The sequence below is a fragment of the Podarcis bocagei genome (assembly GCF_964188305.1).
Source record: "Podarcis bocagei genome assembly, chromosome: 3".
NCBI classification, from domain to species: Eukaryota; Metazoa; Chordata; class Lepidosauria; order Squamata; family Lacertidae; genus Podarcis; species Podarcis bocagei.
In genome coordinates, this window is record NC_138127.1 from 87,144,089 (window position 1) to 87,162,454 (window position 18,366).

The window sequence follows — 18,366 nt, forward strand, 5'->3', positions numbered from 1 at the left end:
ATTGATCCGCTGTGAACTCGCTATTTAATCTAGTAATAGTTTAAAACTGTTTTGGGAAGATCAGTACATGATTTTCATTCATAGCTCTATTTTGATTTCACTTGTTAACTTGTGCTGAATATGTGCACAATATGTTTGTTTTGTCAACCGAGGGGTAATGTGCTGAAACTGGCTACAGTGTAAAATCTCTCTCAAGGGATTGTTCAGATTTTGCAGCCCTAAACTGATACAACCCCACTTCCCATTAATCTGTGGTCTTTGCATGACTGATTACATAAAAAATGCATCATATTCCACCCCCCTTTCAAAACCCTGGATTAGGTTTCTGGTTGAAAAGATTACTGAAACCTTGCCATTTTGAGCACTCAAAGCACTGTATAAATGACAAGGCTTACAATGACAATATTTGTAATCGAACCACCTATACAAGGGGTGGTTAGTGGGTATTAGGAGACATTTGTTTGGTTCACATTAACCAAATGTTCACTTCCTGAACCAGTACCAAAGCTGAAACAGCTAACATTTGAATTTTGCACTTCTCTGAATTTTGCATATGTGTACATATTAAAATGCACATACAGTGGTACCTCAGGTTATAGACACCTTGGGTTACAAACACTTCAGGTTACAGATTTCTATACAGACTTGAGCTTTGCCTGCATTGGACAGCCTCTTGTCCATTGAGGTGTAAGCTGCTTAGAGCCAGTGTGGTGTAGTGGTTAAGAGCGGTAGTCTTGTAATCTGGGGAACTGGGTTCACGTCTCCGCTCCTCCACATGCAGCTGCTGGGTGACCTTGGGCCAGTCACACTTCTTTGAAGTCTCTCAGCCCCACTCACCTCACAGAGTGTTTATTGTGGGGGAGGAAGGGAAAGGAGAATGCTTTGAGACTCCTGAAGGGGAGTGAAAGGCGGGATATCAAATCCAAACTCTTCTTCTTCTTCTTATGCATTGGGTGTTAATGTTTTTTTTTTTTTTTTAAAAAAAAAGCCTGATTAATCATGTGCAGATAATATACAATTATTTGTATACAGTGGTACCTTGGGTTAAGAACTTAATTCGTTCCAGAGGTCTGTTCTTAACCTGAAACTGTTCTTAACCTGAGACACCACTTTAGGTATGGGGCCTCCCACTGCCGCCGCACGATTTCTGTTCTCATCCTGAAGCAAAGTTCTTAACCTGAGGTACTATTTCTGGGTTAGCAGAGTCTGTAACCTGAAGCGTCTGTAACCCGAGGTACCACTGTATTGTGTATAAAAGAACAGTACTCCATGTGGGTATAGTTCTGCGGGCTCATTTTGTATATATTAATATGTAAGTATTTTTATAAAGTCATGTGCACTGTTGAATATATGTGATTATTTTAGGAAACCTGGAGTATATATGTATATAATAATTATTTAATATTATACATATAGTAACAATTATAATAACGTACATTTCATGTGAGAATTGTTTTTAGTTTTACTGGGACCATTAAAAAAACCCAAACCTCTTCTCATCAATTTCACTCGGCAATACAGGAATTAAAAAAAAAAAAAATCCATACAAATAAATTCAACATTGAGATTTTTTTTTAGAAAATACCATATCTAATTCAGCTATGCATCTGGATCAGTTGTGTGCATGGCAGCCTGTTTCTGCGTATGGGCCCTCTTTACTGGACTGATGCACCCATCTTTTGTGGAGAAAATAGGCACTGAGACTGGAAAATATTTAGGTGTTGGCATTTTCCTCCACCATCACTCTTAGTTTGCTTCAGTGAATGGTAAAGGTAATCAGCAATCCAGGTTCTCAGCAAACATGTCAAGATGCATAGTTTTTTCAATAACTCTTGCTGGACGGTGAAAGTTCTCAAGTTAGCAGACTGAACACCTCCATCTCCGTGTGCTAAGAAAAACTCAATGAATCATTTTTTATTTTTGTGTGTGTCTCAAGTTACAAAATCATGGGAAGCAAAAATGTCATTGCTGCCTTCACTTTCTGGCCAACACTTTGCTTTTAAACAGGAAAGATTCACACAATGACATGAGAATGGAAGCTTCACTTCTCTCCACATCTGGAAGTAATTGAATTATATAACTTTGCGGTGACAGATTTCATAGAATGCCAAAGTAGGCTAGCCCAGTGCAACTGACGAAGTGCTTGTTTGCAGTATTACCTGAATATAGCTTGTTTTATTTTATGTTATTTAGATTTATTGCCAAATCAGGGCAGATAAATAAAAGTAAAAGCCCTCCAGCAAAATAAAATGCAATCAAATCAACAAGATTACCCTGCCATTTCTCAAACAAGCCCTAAACGCTTCTGAAAAGTGCTCAATCTTTGATGCGTATGTACATATAGAAGGGCATCCCATAATTCCAAATCAGTAGCAGTGATGGGGTTTTCGGTGGGCAGGTGTAGGGGATTCTCTGGGGTAACTGTGAGCCTGAAGGACCAGGTGCGCAGCCTGAGAGTCATTTTGGTCAACATGGAGGTGCAGGTTAATGCTGTGTCCAGGGCAGCTGCCTACCAGCTCCATTTGATATGCAGGCTGAGACCTTGCCTGCCTGTGTACAGTTTCATCAGAGTGGTACATGCCCTGGTTATCTCCCGCTTGGACTACTGCAATGCATTCTATGTGGGGCTACCTTTGAAGGTGACTTGGAAACTACAGCTAATCCAGAATGCAGCAGCTAGACTGGTGACTGGGAACGGCCGCTGGGACCATATAGCACCAGTCCTAAAGGATCTACACTGGCTCCCAATATGTTTCTGAGCACAATTCAAAGTGTTGGTGCTGTCCTTTAAAGCCCTACATGGTGTTGGCCCAGCTATGTACGTGACACCACACATTTTCTGAGGAAAATACAATCTTTAAATAATCTTCCCAACAATACTATACTAGCTACTATGGATGTGGAATCTCTGTATACCAACATCCCACACAATGATGGCTTACAAGCTATAAGGAACACCATTTCAGATAAAACCACAGCGGACCTTGCCACCAAACTCTGCCAATTTGTCCTTACCCACACGAAACTACAGCTAATCCAGAATGCAGCAGCTAGACTGGTGACTGGGAACGGCCGCTGGGACCATATAGCACCAGTCCTAAAGGATCTACACTGGCTCCCAATATGTTTCTGAGCACAATTCAAAGTGTTGGTGCTGTCCTTTAAAGCCCTACATGGTGTTGGCCCAGAATACCTGAAGGAGCATCTCCACCCCCATTTTTCAGTTCACTAAGAGTGAACTGTGTGTTAGTGAACTATAACACACACACGCGCGCGCGCGCACACACACACACACACACACACACCAGTGCTACATTAGCGTTTCTCCTTGTGAAAGAATAAAAGTAAGATATAAATATGAAAAAATTAATAATACAATACAGACTGTAGAAAACAGTCTGAGAACCTTCTGGCAATCCTCTCAATTTAGAAGTGCTGGGGCATATTTTTGGAGACAGGAAGGAAATGAATTTAAACAATCTTTAAAAGCAGTATTTGATTTGTTCTCTCTTTACCCCTTCTCTTCTTTTTTTCTTCATTGACATACGGAAAAGCACCTGACATTTCTGTCTGAAATCTGTATTCAGTTCCTAGCTCATCTCCTTGGAAAACAAAATTCCAATATGCAACCCTGAGTCACCTTAATGTTTTAGCAATGACATAAACACTTATTCCAAGAGTTGCTGGAAGAAGCCTCACTTGTTATTACATTTTATAACTTTGGGGGCTCTCAAATTATATTTCTGTGTAACATCAATTTTACATGGAAGCATATGCGATCTTAATTTAGTAAGCTTGCTGGTTCCTAGTATACTTACTATAACACACACCCCAGTGCTACATTAGAGTTTCTCCTTGTGAAAAAATAAAAGTAAGATATAAATATGAAAAAAGAATAAATAATACAATGCAGACTGTAGAAAACAGTAATGTGGAGCAAAACCCCTATTTCTCAGGTGTGGGGCTCTACAAATAAATGTTGTTGTTTAGTCGTTTAGTCATGTCCGACTCTTCGTGACCCCATGGACCAGAGCACGCCAGGCACTCCTGTCTTCCACTGCCTCCCCACAGTTTGGTTAGACTCATGTTTGTAGCTTCGAGAACACTGTCCAACCATCTCATCCTCTGTCGTCCCCTTCTCCTTGCGCCCTCCAAATCCTTGTGCCCTCGAAATCTGAGTTATTCAAGCCCCTTCGCCACGGCAAGGCAGTGATCCATGAAGGGGTCAAATAAATACCTAAACTTAATTCTCTTTGTCTAGCTAGTGCGAAAGCCAGTGGTGTAATGGTTAGAGTGTTAGAGTAGGACGTAGCAGACTCTGGCTTCAAATCTCCCCTAAGCTGTGAAACCCACTCGACTGCCCCAGCATCAGTGGACTATAGTCCAACTACAAATGTTCCATTAGGTTACAGTTTTCAGTATGACATGCACTCCATTCTGTTTTAGACCACTTTCTCTGAATGCTAGTGATTTATTGGTTCCTCCAAAATGTTATTCTCTGACTGCACCGCAATTATTTTTTCTTGTTTGCATCTAGGAACTTTGTCTTAATTGTCTAGCTGAAATTGTCAGACTTGTTTCCTCAAGTGATTGTTCTGCTTTTAGCAACATTGATTAGCTAAGCTCAGATTTTCACTTGACGCAGCAGTGCCAAAGTAGCTTCACCTGTGGGTACGAAAGGAAATTGCATCCAGGTTAGTTTGACTTCAGCAACTTCAAAGCCCTTAGAAAGCATAATAAAAGCAAATCATGTGTAAACATCTTGGGGAGCGGGGACTGATTGCTGGCAACCAATCTAGATCTGTTCAAAACTAATTGTGGTAGGACAACCTGGTTTTCCCTGGTGACGAGGAAGTGATTTAGTAGGCCAAGGGGAACCTTTCTGGTGCGCTTGGTAATGGCCAGAGGCCAAGAGACTGTTCTCATGGGCATGTGATGCAATTTTTACTCCTGAATGTATTAATTTTGAATCTGTGTGGTGCTTGGATGGGACGCTTATCAGGGAACCATATATAACAGGGCTGGGGAAATGTTTTCAAGTCTAAGGGTCGAAAGCCAGTTGTGGAATGGGCCAGAGGCAAAAATGTGTGAGATTTTTGTCAAAGGACAAGAGCGTGGGCCAAAGGATGCAAATCTTACCCTCTAACAAAATGGCTGTCCAGCCTCCACTTAACTAATCTTCAGTGAAGGACAGTCCACTGTCTCTCAGAGCAATTTGTTCCACTGTAAAATAGCTGTTAGGAAGTTTCTTTAAACATATAGCAGAAAACGGTTTCTTTGCATTTTCCACCCATTAGTTCTTGTCCTGCCGTCTAGAGCAACAGCAAATAAATCTGCTCCATTTTCTATGTGCCAGGCATTCATATATTTGAAGATTGTTATCAGTGCCATCTGCTGTGGTGGGCCCTGTAATTGCAAGGTTGCCTCTGTATTTGGAGCTCTCTGTTTGGCATTCTGTATCTTTCAGCATTACGGTTGCTCTTGAGGAAGCTGCAATGAAAATAATTTGTTGTAAAGGGATGTGCGTAAGCCAATCTAGGTCTAATCTGTGGTATTGTGTGTGGTTTTGTTTTAGGACTCTCCAGTCATACACATGGGACTAAAATGGTAAGTTCTAACATTTTTTCTATCTGATTTTACTGGATTTGGACTTAAAGAATGTGCAGTACAATCCTATGCATGGTTACTCAGAAACTAATGTGTCCGTTAGGATTTGCTCTCAAGTAAATGTGCATAGCAAGGACTGCAGCCTTATACCAGAAGTGGCTCATAGGACAGGGAGGGGCGGCAATGCTTGCTGCCTGGCAGCTGGGTTGCTGATGTTTACTGGGAGAGATGGGGGAAATGGAGTGGTAAGGAGGTTGTTGTGGTGCCAACACACCAGCAGGAGCACCAGATCAGTTCCACACTGATGCCTTTGCACTGGACCAACCTCTCCATTGCCTTTTCCCTCTCCCTCCTGGTAAACAACAGCAACATGCCTGCCAGGATGCTGCTTCCCACCCGATGAGACACCTGGTGGCATCTTCTTCTGAAATCTATTGGGCGTGGGGAGCCAATGTGAAACAGTGGCAAACAAGTGTTGGATTTGGAGGCACAGAGGGCCAAGTCCCCATCCCCAATTCTCCACAAAGTTTATCTATACCATGTGGTCCTGGTCAAATGAATCTAAGCAATATTGCTATTGCTTCTGTGCTATAATATTTCATGTATTGTGAGATGGCTATTCTCATGATGTGTGCTCATCTTCAAGAGAGATACTGTTACTTTGATTTAAAAATTATGTTACAAATCAGGAAAACCCCAATAAATTCCTAAAGCAAATACTTAACAGTTGTCTGATTTTCTCCCTGTTTTCGTTTAAAGAAACAAAAAGATGATTAGCAGCTGAAGCTCTGTTAGCAAACATTGGAATGGCAGCCATAGTTCCAGTTCTTTTCTGCTGTTAAAAACATATAAAGAAATAGTAAGACCCCCCACAATGACTTGAAAATTGGGAGGATTAGTGGGCTGAATTATTAAGATCATAAATATCTTAGAGAAAACTCATACATGAAATCTACATTTCATCTCATCAGCCAAGGAACTCATAGGAATATTTTAGGTTGGAGTGAAAGGTTCAAATACCAAAGCATTCTGTCCTGGGCCATATGCCAGGGATGGGTGGGAATGATCCCAACAGGTGCCCCCATCTCCCTTCTCTTCCATTTCTTTCTCCCTCTTCTACTCACCCCCACCCATCCCTCAATGAGAGGAGAGAGACATCACAATTGCAAGACGTCCTAAATGATTGCTTGAAGGTTTTCCCCTTTCTTCTACCCATGGTTTGGTCCATTTACCTGGTAGATTATATCTCCCTCCCTGGGTGATAAGATTCTTGGGTGAGCACCTTCCTTCGGTCCCATCAACATCAGAGGCACAGATGGTGGTGACACAAGAGAGAGCCTTTCATATGTCTGCGGCAAGATTATGGAATTCCTTCCCAAAAGAGATTAGACTGGCTCCCTCCTTGTTATCTTTCAACTGGCAGGTTTCTTATTTAAACAGGCCTTTGAAAACGTAAGGAGCAGACAATGTTGGCAGCTATCAGGGCAATCAAGAGTTCAGTACTGGTTTTAAATGTCCTTTATTGTATTTTAACAATTGTTTTTAGTTTGTTTTTTTAATTATTTTGTATTTTAAAGTGATGTTTCTAAAAGGTTGTAAGCTGTCTGGAATCCCAGCTTGGGAGAAAGGCAGGCCATAAATACATTAAATATACATTAATAACAACAATAACAAATAATATACCGTCCATTTTGACTTTGTCCCCCCCCCCCCATTTTTCTTGGGCTGCTAGCCATATCCTTCTTTTCTTATGGGCTTCCCCCTCCCACCATGAATTTAACCTGATGGCTACATGAAATTAGTCACAAAGGCCACAGGTTATCCACTCTTGCATGACAGTAGCACCATGCCTTTCTCACCAACTTGTACCCACCTGCTCATACAGAATTTGAGTCATTTAGTGACTCATAGCTCCAATCAAATCTCTTGTTGTGAGTCTGGTCTTCACTGTACCCTGTGTACAAATCTGAATGTTTGATGCAAAATGACAGAATAACTTGGTGACATAAACAGTCCAGAGCAGAATACCAGATGCTAACATTGTGATTCAATCAAGATTGCTACTCATATCCATGTTTCCTGATTAATCAGGAGATCTGCTCACATTAGTGTCATCATAGTATCATTGCAATATCTTCTCTCAGTTTTCTAAAGAGAATTCACTGGTTTTCCAAAATCTGTCATTCACAACTGGTGCTTGTATTAAATTCAAATTCGTTATTATTAATTGTTTTATGCCAGAGGTTACTTTTGTTCTCAATAGACTTTGAAATAGTGTATTTTGGCTGTATGTTTTGTCTTTCAGACACTGCTTCCTTGAATGGTTTCCAGCTCTGCTCTTAAATTACAAATTCAAAATCTTATGTTACATAGAATATTTTTACTTTCAAAAGCTGTTTAATAAAACGTTGCAATGCAACTTCTTTAAAAAGCAGTTAAACAAAACATTTCTATCAGAAACTTTAAAACAGATTAATAAAATTATGGTAAACCAAATTAACTGGGGGAAAGGATCTTAATATAAGCATCCCACAGAAAATGTGAAGGTGGTTGTGGCAGAATATTCCACAGTCCACTTTCTGTATGAACCACAAGGAAAACTTTTATAAATTTATAAATTTATAAATTTATAAATTTATAACATTTTATAAATTTTTTATAACATTTTATAAAATTTTATAAATTTATAACATGACTAAGCCATTTCTCACCTTCTCACCCCTTGCCTTTTCCTGTAAGACCTATTACAGTCGTTAAGAGTCGTCAATAGGCTCATCTCAGCTATCTGCCAATCTCCCATTCCCACCACCCTTCTGAGTAATACCCCTCCCCACCTTCTCACTATATAGAAGGATCTGGCAACTTCTGTTTCAGTGTATCTGAAGAAGTGTGCATGCACACGAAAGCTCATACCAAGAACTAACTTAGTTGGTCTTTAAGGTGCTACTGGAAGGAATTTTTTTTATTTTTATAAATTTGTATTTGGTGGTATTTGACATCATATAAGCTAAATCAAATATACATACTGGCTGTTACATATTTTTTGAACCTGCCATATGATTATAACATACTGGGCCTCTGAATTAGAGATAAGAAATGTGACAAGTTGTGTGTGGTCAATGGACTCATTGGTTAGTTACTCTTTTGGGAAATGCGTAAGTCATAATACTCCAGAATGATACAGAAATGATAATGCCATTTATTGAAGGCAGCATGACTGACCATTAAATGAAAAAAGATCAACTCACTGCTTATCAATCGATGGCTTTCAAGAATATGGGAAGATTGCAAATATAAACAGAAAGATAAGACAGCAAAATAATCAGAAATGGAGTCTGTTTATCCACTACTACTATTTCTAGTAGTAGGGGGTTGGACTACTACTATTGGTGCAGATGACACCAAACTGGTGCAGATGACACCAAACTGGGAGGGGTAGCTAACACCCCAGAGGACAGGATCACACTTCAAAATGACCTTGACAGATTAGAAAACTGGGCCAAAACAAACAAGATGAATTTTAACAGGGAGAAATGTAAAGTATTGCACTTGGGCAAAAAAAATGAGAGGCACAAATACAAGATGGGTGACACCTGGCTTGAGAGCAGTACATGTGAAAAGGATCTAGGAGTCTTGGTTGACCAAAAACTTGACATGAGCCAACAGTGTGACACGGCAGCTAAAAAAGCCAATGCAATTCTGGGCCTCATCAATAGGAGTATAGCATCTAGATCAAGGGAAGTAATAGTGCCACTGTATTCTGCTCTGGTCAGACCTCACCTGGAGTACTGTGTCCAGTTCTGGGCACCACAATTCAAGAAGGACACTGACAAACTGGAACGTGTCCAGAGGAGGGCAACCAAAATGGTCAAAGGCCTGGAAACGATGCCTTATGAGGAACGGCTAAGGGAGCTGGGCATGTTTAGCCTGGAGAAGAGGAGGTTAAGGGGTGATATGATAGCCATGTTCAAATATATAAAAGGATGTCACATAGAGGAGGGAGAAAGGTTGTTTTCTGCTGCTCCAGAGAAGCGGACACGGAGCAATGGAGCCAAACTACAAGAAAGAAGATTCCACCTAAACATTAGGAAGAACTTCCTGACAGTAAGAGCTGTTTGACAGTGGAATTTGCTGCCACGGAGTGTGGTGGAGTCTCCTACTTTGGAGGTCTTTAAGCAGAGGCTTGACAACCATATGTCAGGAGTGCTCTGATGGTGTTTCCTGCTTAGCAGGGGGTTGGACTCGATGGCCCTTGTGGTCTCTTCCAACTCTATGATTCTATGATTCTTAATTTATATGAAATATTCAGTTGCATATAATTCACAATAGGTATTTTTATGACCAAGGGTGTTGGCTCCTGGGGGCCAAGGCACTATGGCCCACACTATGTTTTTTTCCCCTCTAGAGGGCAGGGCCCCCTCAATATTCAGAGGGCCCTACATCAGAATATCGTGTTGGGCCCCCTTAATTGTCCAGAGAAGCTGGCACCTCTGTTTATGATGAATTTGAAATGATAGTGGTTTCCTTCAGTGTCTACTAAACCATTTTTTGTTACTATAATGCATAAGGTGCTGGCGGTATACCTGTTATTGAATAGTTTAATGTAAGCATGCTTGAGTAATGGCAAAGTATAAATGCAATGGATCCATAAGATGACTTTGTGTATCAAATATGGGCAGGAGCAATTATGTAAAGGCAAGATGAAGTGCTGCCATGTTCTTTCATAATTTTCCTTCCCTTTCCTGGAGCATACTGGATGTTCAGAATTTGAGACAAGATGGCGTTTCTGTTGGTGTTCTGCTGTTAGGAGTCTGAGATAGGATAGAGTTTCTGTTGGTGTACTACCCACCCGATGGAGGCAGTCTCAGATGTGGCACTGGAACCCTAAACTTTTTATTCTTAAACTGTGGGCTGGGACTCATTACTGGGATGGCCATGCTAATTCATGCTCTTTTAGTCTCCGGACAAGATTACTGCAACATGCTGCCCTTTGAAAAGGGACAAGAAACTTCAACTGATGCAAAATGCTGTTTCAGCGGCTGGTTGATTAGAGCACAGTATTCTAGCATTGTTCAATCTATACTAGATTGGCTATACTATTGCCAGTTCATTACAGCATAATGGAAAGAGTTGGTTCTTGCCTTGAAAGCTCTAAATAACATAGGATCTGAGTACCTTAAGGAATACTTTCCCCCCTTACACATTTCCACATGTACTCTATTCAGCATGTGAGGTCCTGCTCTGTGTCCTCCTACCAACAGAAGTTCTGTGAGTCTACTAAGAGCAGGGCCTTCTCAATAATGGCACCAATTTTATTGAATGCCCTCCCAAAGGAAGCCCACTAGGGTCCAACAAAGTAAAAATCCAAATCTTTAAGAAGGACTTGAACATTGGTTAATTTCACTGGTCTTCTGTGCGGGTATAGATGTACCATTTTGCTGAGTTTGTTGGGGATTTTTAAAATTATTGTTGAATTTGTTTATATTGTTATATTTGTTTCTGGTCTGCTGCAGTTTCCTTTTTGCTTTGGGGTTATTTAATGTTGATGGCTTGTAATGTTTGTATAGTAAAATGATATCTAATTATAAAAAATAAATAATGCATAGGTTTCTATCCTAAAGTAAACCTTATTTTTATACAAGGAAATATAAAGTGAGTCACAGCCCTGAAGATCCTCAAGAGCTTGATATTAGGTTAGTCAAGTGAAGATATGAGCATTAGAAGAAATAAATAAATACTTTGCTTGTGTCACTTGTACTGCCATGAGGGAGAGAGATTCGGGTTGCATTCTTGAATGTTTTCTGACATTCTGTTTGTAGTGCTTAGAATATTTCAGTTCTTGCATTGATGTGTTTGGCCAGTTCTTGAGGGGACATATGAATATACCCAATGCTGGACCAAGATTTCAGGAGTCCTAGCAAAAAACACCCCATGTGTTGTACCCCTAAAATTTTGAGAGAATGTGGAGACGCCTGCTATTATTGAGCTCACCCAGTCCCTCTCAGAGTCTTAGGATGAGATTAGAGATCCTTACTTATCTGGGTTCTTTGCAAGGCTCAGAGAGCTTGGGGCAGTGGGTGAGCAGCGGAATATTTACCCTTCATGGCATCCGATACAATGTGAGAAACAACCACACCTTCTATGTGTTCCACAAAGAAGTCTAGAATGGGAGGAGGTCTCTTACTTACAGAAGGATGAGATCTTTTGCTTTGTGTAGGGCATTCAGGAAGGTCAGAAGCTATGTGATTTTACCTTTGACTGCTTCATAAACTTCCAGGCCACCATTTGCAAAGACAGTCAAATGAAACTAATAGTGGAGTTGGCCTGGTCTCTGTGCCCTGGCATTTTCCTGACCCTGATTGTTTTCCATAGTGTCTCTCATATTGCCTATCAGTAGGCAATAGGACATTTAGGAACAGAGGAAGTGCCTTATACCAATGTGTGGGAGGAATTAAAATATATTAATCCCTGTAGACCCATGTGTGGAGGTGAACAACAAAAAGAAATGGCTAGGTGCCTGGATTCAAATTGTGGGGCTTGCACACAGAGAACCCCAGTAGCAGAGTATTAATCTCACAAAAATAAGTAGCACAGTAAAGTGTTAAGAATATAGGTTGTTCAACCTTTCTTATCCCATTCAGCTGCACATAACAGCTGGCCTTTTCCTACCCCTCTTGCAATGAGCAGACCACACACTGTTAAGGTAGTTTAAAATCCATTACTTACAGATTCAAAGTCTCAGTCATGCGTTGTTCCATGCAGCAGCAAGGATAACACAGGCAAAATACTCTTAGGTAGAAAGTACAGAATACAGTTCCAAACATGTGCTGTAAGCCTGGGAGCAAGCTAACTCATGTCTGTCTCATCACATGATGCAGAGAGAGAGAAAGACAGAGAGAGAGAAAGAGAGAGAGAGAGAGAGAGAGAGAGGGAGAGAGAGAGAGAAGAAGTAGAAGAAGTAGAAAGGCTTCCAGAGAAGAAGGGGCATGACCTAGTTGAGTCTATCTAGCAATACAACTCCTTTAGTTCTTCATGCACTAACTAGTCCTTTGCTTCTTAGTTGTATTTGACCACAACCTCCTGCAGTCCTTCTAGCTCACTATTGCCTACGCTGACTATCAGGTCTGTCCAGGGTTTCAGGTAGGTGACATTCCCAACACTACCTGGAGATGCCAAGGACTGAACCAGGAATCTTCTGCATGCAAAACAGATGCTCTGAGCTGAATAGCACTTCTGCACAGCTGAAGCAAGCATGCCTTAAATGCCAGTTGGAAAGTAAACAGGTGGCAAAACTCACTTTGGATTTGCCCCTACTGATTTCAACCCTGTTTATATTTGGTTTTGGTTTCGGCGAAATGTTTGTGACACACATGCTGGACTTGCTTAGGATTGGCCAGGTTAAAATTGTAGTGACACATGAATATGTCTCTTTTCAGCCAGCTGTTTTCTGTAAATAAATTAGCAAACTTGCTTCAGGGAAACATTGCAATGGCTCATCTTTCCAGGCTGAGGTTGCAGTGATACAGAACTGCTCCTAATGGGCTCAGGAATTGAGAGGGCAGGGGCGGTTCCTAGGCTTTCAGGGCAAAAGCAGTGTGGTGAATCTTTCCGTGGTTTGGCATCAATAACACAGAAGTGCTGCTAAAGTAGTAAATGGGAGCACTATATCTGACATCATCTTCAAAGAGTTTGTGCCTGAAAATTATTGATCACGTTCTTCTGCAGCAGTGGATGTGCTTTCCAATGGCTTTAGAGGGAGCATTAAGTATTTGAGTAATGCCCAGGTTAAAAAGCATATAGCTCTATTCCTTCTGACTTCCTATGCCATGCATTCTTTGCTGCTTTGCCCACAGGACTGCATACTGAGATATATCAGGCCACCCTGGACTGAGCTTGAATTTAAAACCCAGATTAGGTTAAACTTCAGCAAATGCATTCAGCACCCCAGTCTGCCTTTTGGTGGGTAGCCTAATATTTCTTGAAATAGTACTACAGGCAAAACAGGAACCTTATATCCCATCGGTACTTATTAAAGGCTAATCTATGCTAGGACTAGGAGGATAATTTAATGGCTAATATAAGGAGGAGGAGCAACAGCCACAGGAGTTGCTCTTAGTAGAAGGAGCAACAGTAAATGAGCACATTTCTCACTGTAATGGGTTCTACTGGGACTTTATCATTCCCATTCAGTGTCTACAGCCGAGTGTAGCAGAGAATCAGCAGTGCCTACGGCAACAATATCCAATGTCAGAAACCTTCCGCATGCTATTGGGCACCAGATTGCTAGAGGGGCCACTGGGGATATTGCGTCCCAAGGAATTGCAGGTCTGAGGCAGCAAAAATGAGAAAAAAAGTATCTTGGTCTCCTTAGTGTTCAACCAAGGTAGCTCTACAAGGTTCTTGTGACACATGCCTGCCATGTGGCAGACACAGCTAATTACTGGCTCCCAACTTGGAACATTACTTTTAGTTTGAGATAAGGGCATGAATATGGAGAGCCCCCAAGTACTCTCATTATGGATTAATCTCAGAGGACCTGGTCTTTCAAAAGTGGGCTGTGATTAGGGATGTTCATTCTGTGTGAATTTATGTGAATGAACTTAATCATGGCCACCTCATAGGCTAATTTCATGGATCGGAATGCAGCTATCCTTTGGACTACAGACTTCTGATTTTACGATGCAGGTTGTGGGTCGAAGATGCATACAAATTGCATATTTCAGGGAGAAATCCATACAAAAATAAACACTTTGGGGAGAAAGTGTATTTTAGAGCGGAAATGTATGCAATTTTAAAAACTGATGCATTAAAAATGGGGCAGAACGGATTTATGATTAAACATATGTGAAACTGACACCGGAGAGACTAACCCAGGCATAGGCAAAGCTCAGCCCTCCAGATGTTTTGAGACTACAGTTCCCATCATCCCTGACCATTGGTCCCGTTTGCTAGGGATGATGGGAGTTGTAGGCCAAAAACATCTGGAGGGCCAAATTTGCCTATGCAAACTAACCTGTCTATCCTTTATTGTGTTGTGATGTGGTGGGGAGCTTATAAACAAGGACAAAATAACACTCTCCATTGGATTGTAGTCCATGTATCTAAAATATTTCCTGATTTTTTTATTTTTTTATTTTTTTGGCAATGATTTCAGCAAGCGGCACATGATTTCTATACAACTAATGGTAAAACTTTACAAGTCGGCACAAGTGACCTTATGCCAAGTGTTACGCCGTTGCTCAAGAGGCAGAGACAAAACTGGCTCAATGCTCCTGATGATGGTTTCTTTATTGCTACAGAAGAGACCAGGTAAGAGAAAGTGGGGAGATAAGAGCCTGCAAGAATCAAGAGTGTAGAAAGCTCGCTCGCCCTCTCATTGCTAGGTAACATTCTGAGATTGCCGAAATGTATTCTTATGCATATGATGGATCCAGCTAGTCAATTCCCACAGGTGTCAAACATACTGAAACAGTCTCCATCATGTGCTACGGTAATATTTATAGGCACATTTAAATCTGTAGAAAGGCTGTAATCGGTGATCCAATATCAGTATCTCAAACAGGCAAAAGATCCTTTATGCATTTATTCTGTGCTAGAAAGAGAGGCTATTGTAAATATCCGTTCCTCACTTTCCATCATATGACCGAAGAATAAACATTTCCCCACAATTTAGCACTTAGGAAATGGTTTTTTGTACTCCGGCTGAGAGGTAGATATAAAAGCTGTGGGTTTTTCAGAGGGTGAACATGGTTTGTTCATAGATTATTGTGTGGGGTTTTTATTCTTCCTGATATCTTTTCTTCATCATCTGACCATCATTTATCTCTGTATAAAGAACCAAAGGCAGCCTGTTCCTGCAGCGCTACCCTTGCTTAGTCCTTTTATTAAAACATCTTTCCATTCTTATTTACAAGCGCAAAGATTTCTGAGTGCCAATGCTTCCAGTGCACTGATTGCCATGGAAATCCCTCAATTACAGCTTATTCAGTGATGGTTTGATGATGCAATGCAATCGCTTTAAAACGCAGGGGAAACTGGCAAATTTATTTTAGATTGAGATGCATCTCTCTCTCTCTCTGTGTGTGTGATTATACATAGGTACATGGATGAATATTTACAGAATAGCTTCATTTATCCAAATAGCTTGAAAGCAGTCAGAAAATAAGGAATAACTTCTTGAATATTTCCATATGTCGTTGCTTGGAAAAATAGAGAGCTTCAAACATACTGATTGCTCCAGGAGAAACTTGTTATGCTGGTGTTTCCAGCAGCAAGCTACTAAACATGGATGTAGAACACATGACTCTATAAATAAATGTGTGGAAATGTTGGGGACACCCATGGCAATCAACCTATGCATATATTTTATTAACCTGTTGCACGTTTGCTATGAGAAACACCAGTGTGCCCTGAAGTTACTGTAATCCAGAGCTTTCCAAACTGTGTGTCACGACGCGTTAGTGTGTTGGCTGCCATGTGCAGGTGTGTTGCGCAAACGCTCCCGCGCTCCTCGCTGGGCTAGAAAGGGGTTAGTTTAACCTCTGGTTTGCTAGTAAAATTGAACTACTGTGTTGCAAAATGATGCATGTCTAAAAAGTATGTTGCCAGTATGAAAAGTTACCAAAGGTTTAATTTACTTAGCTTTGCATGGACGTGGACTGGAAAATATTCACAGTACATTGGGATGCTTCAGAATTTGAATAATGGCAGCTCAGCTTGAACCTCTCTTCCACATGAACTTGATCACAGGTTACTACCAATGATGTGTTGTGTTTTATGAAGCAGAGTGTTTTTATGAAGTTTTCCTAAATCCTGGCGGTGCTCAAATTAGCAACATGCAAAAGGATGGCTTAGGGACCGACACTGGTATATATAGGTTACTTTTTCTGATCAAGTTGAACTTAGCAGCCCTTGAAATCACTGTCTTTTGAAGACAATGCCCTGCACAAATAGTTCTGCACCTAGCCTTGGCATGGAAAATATCTCCACCATAAAATTTCATATTCAGTTGGCTGATGTGTTTGGGCTCACATCCCCAGCCCCATATTTAAGGGCATTTTTTGAACAGTTGCCCCAGCCCCACTGGTGAAATGTTAATTGTTGCACTGTTGGAAATTATTAAGCTGGAAAAGGAGCCTTATCTAATGTTGGGACTATATTGTTAGTAATTCGCAATTATTTATTTGTTTTCAGTGTCTGCATCTTGCCTATTTTATGGACACTTTATGCTGCTGACAGTCAACAATAAATGGGATGCAGCTTTGCGTCCTACAAGGGACTAGTAGTAGGAGTTTGGGCCTTTTCTTCTTCTTTGAAGACTTGACCTCGGTGTCAGATACAGGCAGTTGTTAGAGGTGAACCAAGAGGCAGCGCAGAGCTGGGGAGTCAGAGTTGAGGGACCAAGCCCTGAGACCCAGCTAAGGGATGCACAGAAACACAACCGAGGCCGGAAGATGGTTGTAGCTCAGACAAGATCACTGCAGACAAATAAAGGTACATGCCTTTGACTTGTCTAGAAGGGCTCAGCCTGGGTAAGTGGAGCCAGTCCAGAGCCTAAGACTACTCCACAGTTGGAAGATGTCAGGAAGAGCTATGATTCAGTGGTAGAACATAGAGTCATTCCCCGGAATCTTTAGGTAGCACTCAGGAAGAGCTCTGTCTGACTAAAAGTCATAGTAGATAATACCAAGGTCAGTGAACCAATGGACTCATTTTACATCAGGCAGCCTCCTCTCTTTGTGTGTTCCAAGATGCAGTTCTCCCTGGGTTCTGTGTACAGCTGCAAACAGAACTAGAAGCACCCACATACCCTGCAACACGTTGCAATGAAAAACCAGGATGCCACCTTCCACGTCCGCACTCCCACATGAGTCACGTGACCCGCTTGCGATAAGGCCTCTGAAAAGTGCTTTTTTCAGGCATGGCACCCAAAAAACACATGTTTTGAGATGCTGTGCAAGGTTGTCCTGCTCCCCCTAAAAGTGCAAGATTGTGGCATGACATTGTGGTGCCAAAAAGATCACCACAGTCATGGGGGACAGTGATGGTAACTGGGACAATTGGGTATGTATCCAGTTCTAGCCTCTGCAGCTTCTGACACTATTGGCCCATTTGGACAGCCTGCTCCATTGTTACTATTTATTAAGTTATATACAACTTAATGCCAAAATAGAATTCCATTGTGTGGTATTGTAGAAAACAAAGTAAAAGGTGTGATATTGTGGGGTTATTATTATTATTTTAAAAAGAAGGATTAACTTCAAAATGTTTATTAGTGAACAAAACAAAAACATGATAATCTGTCTATCATGGACTTCCAGAAGTATGGTCCGATCAGAGATGCTCACTTGGGGAGGGTGGGTACTTTATATCAGAATATAGGTTTCCAATATTGTTACCATTGTCCATCATGAGTTCTCTAATCTCTAAAGTGCTTTATGAATACATCCAAGAAAAATGAAAATATTTTGTGTGTGGAAACATTACATAAAAATAGCAGTTACAACATTCTCTTGATAACGCTAAACTCCTGTGGACAATTTTTCTAGGCACTTTACTTTTGTACTGCAGAAACCATTATTTATCAGCCTATTGGTACATTTTTCAGGCTGGCTTGCTCTAGCCTCCCTGTTCTAATATTGCACCCAGGTATCTAGGGTGGAATTATTCTAGAAATAATCTGGCTTTTTTCGCTGTTAAAGAGAAGCAAGGAAGGACTGTGAAAAAAAGGTAGATCATTTACTCTACTGCTGGTTTCCC

The 18,366-nt window shown here is 40.9% G+C and overlaps 1 protein-coding gene across 5 annotated transcripts in view; it reads left to right on the plus strand.

The window, feature by feature from the left end:
• MTA3 (metastasis associated 1 family member 3) overlaps positions 1-18,366 on the plus strand; it is a 132,285-nt gene that overhangs the window by 91,027 nt on the left and 22,892 nt on the right. For 2 of the 5 annotated variants that reach the window (XM_081185992.1, XM_081185993.1), the window contains exons 17-18: positions 5,576-5,607; positions 14,762-14,916. In XM_081185992.1, the coding sequence (XP_081042118.1) occupies positions 5,576-5,607; positions 14,762-14,916 (187 nt within the window). Of the gene's footprint in view, positions 1-5,575; positions 5,608-7,912; positions 8,027-14,761; positions 14,917-18,366 lie in introns of those variants that run through there. The other 3 variants (XM_081185996.1, XM_081185994.1, XM_081185995.1) reach the window with 2 other exon arrangements.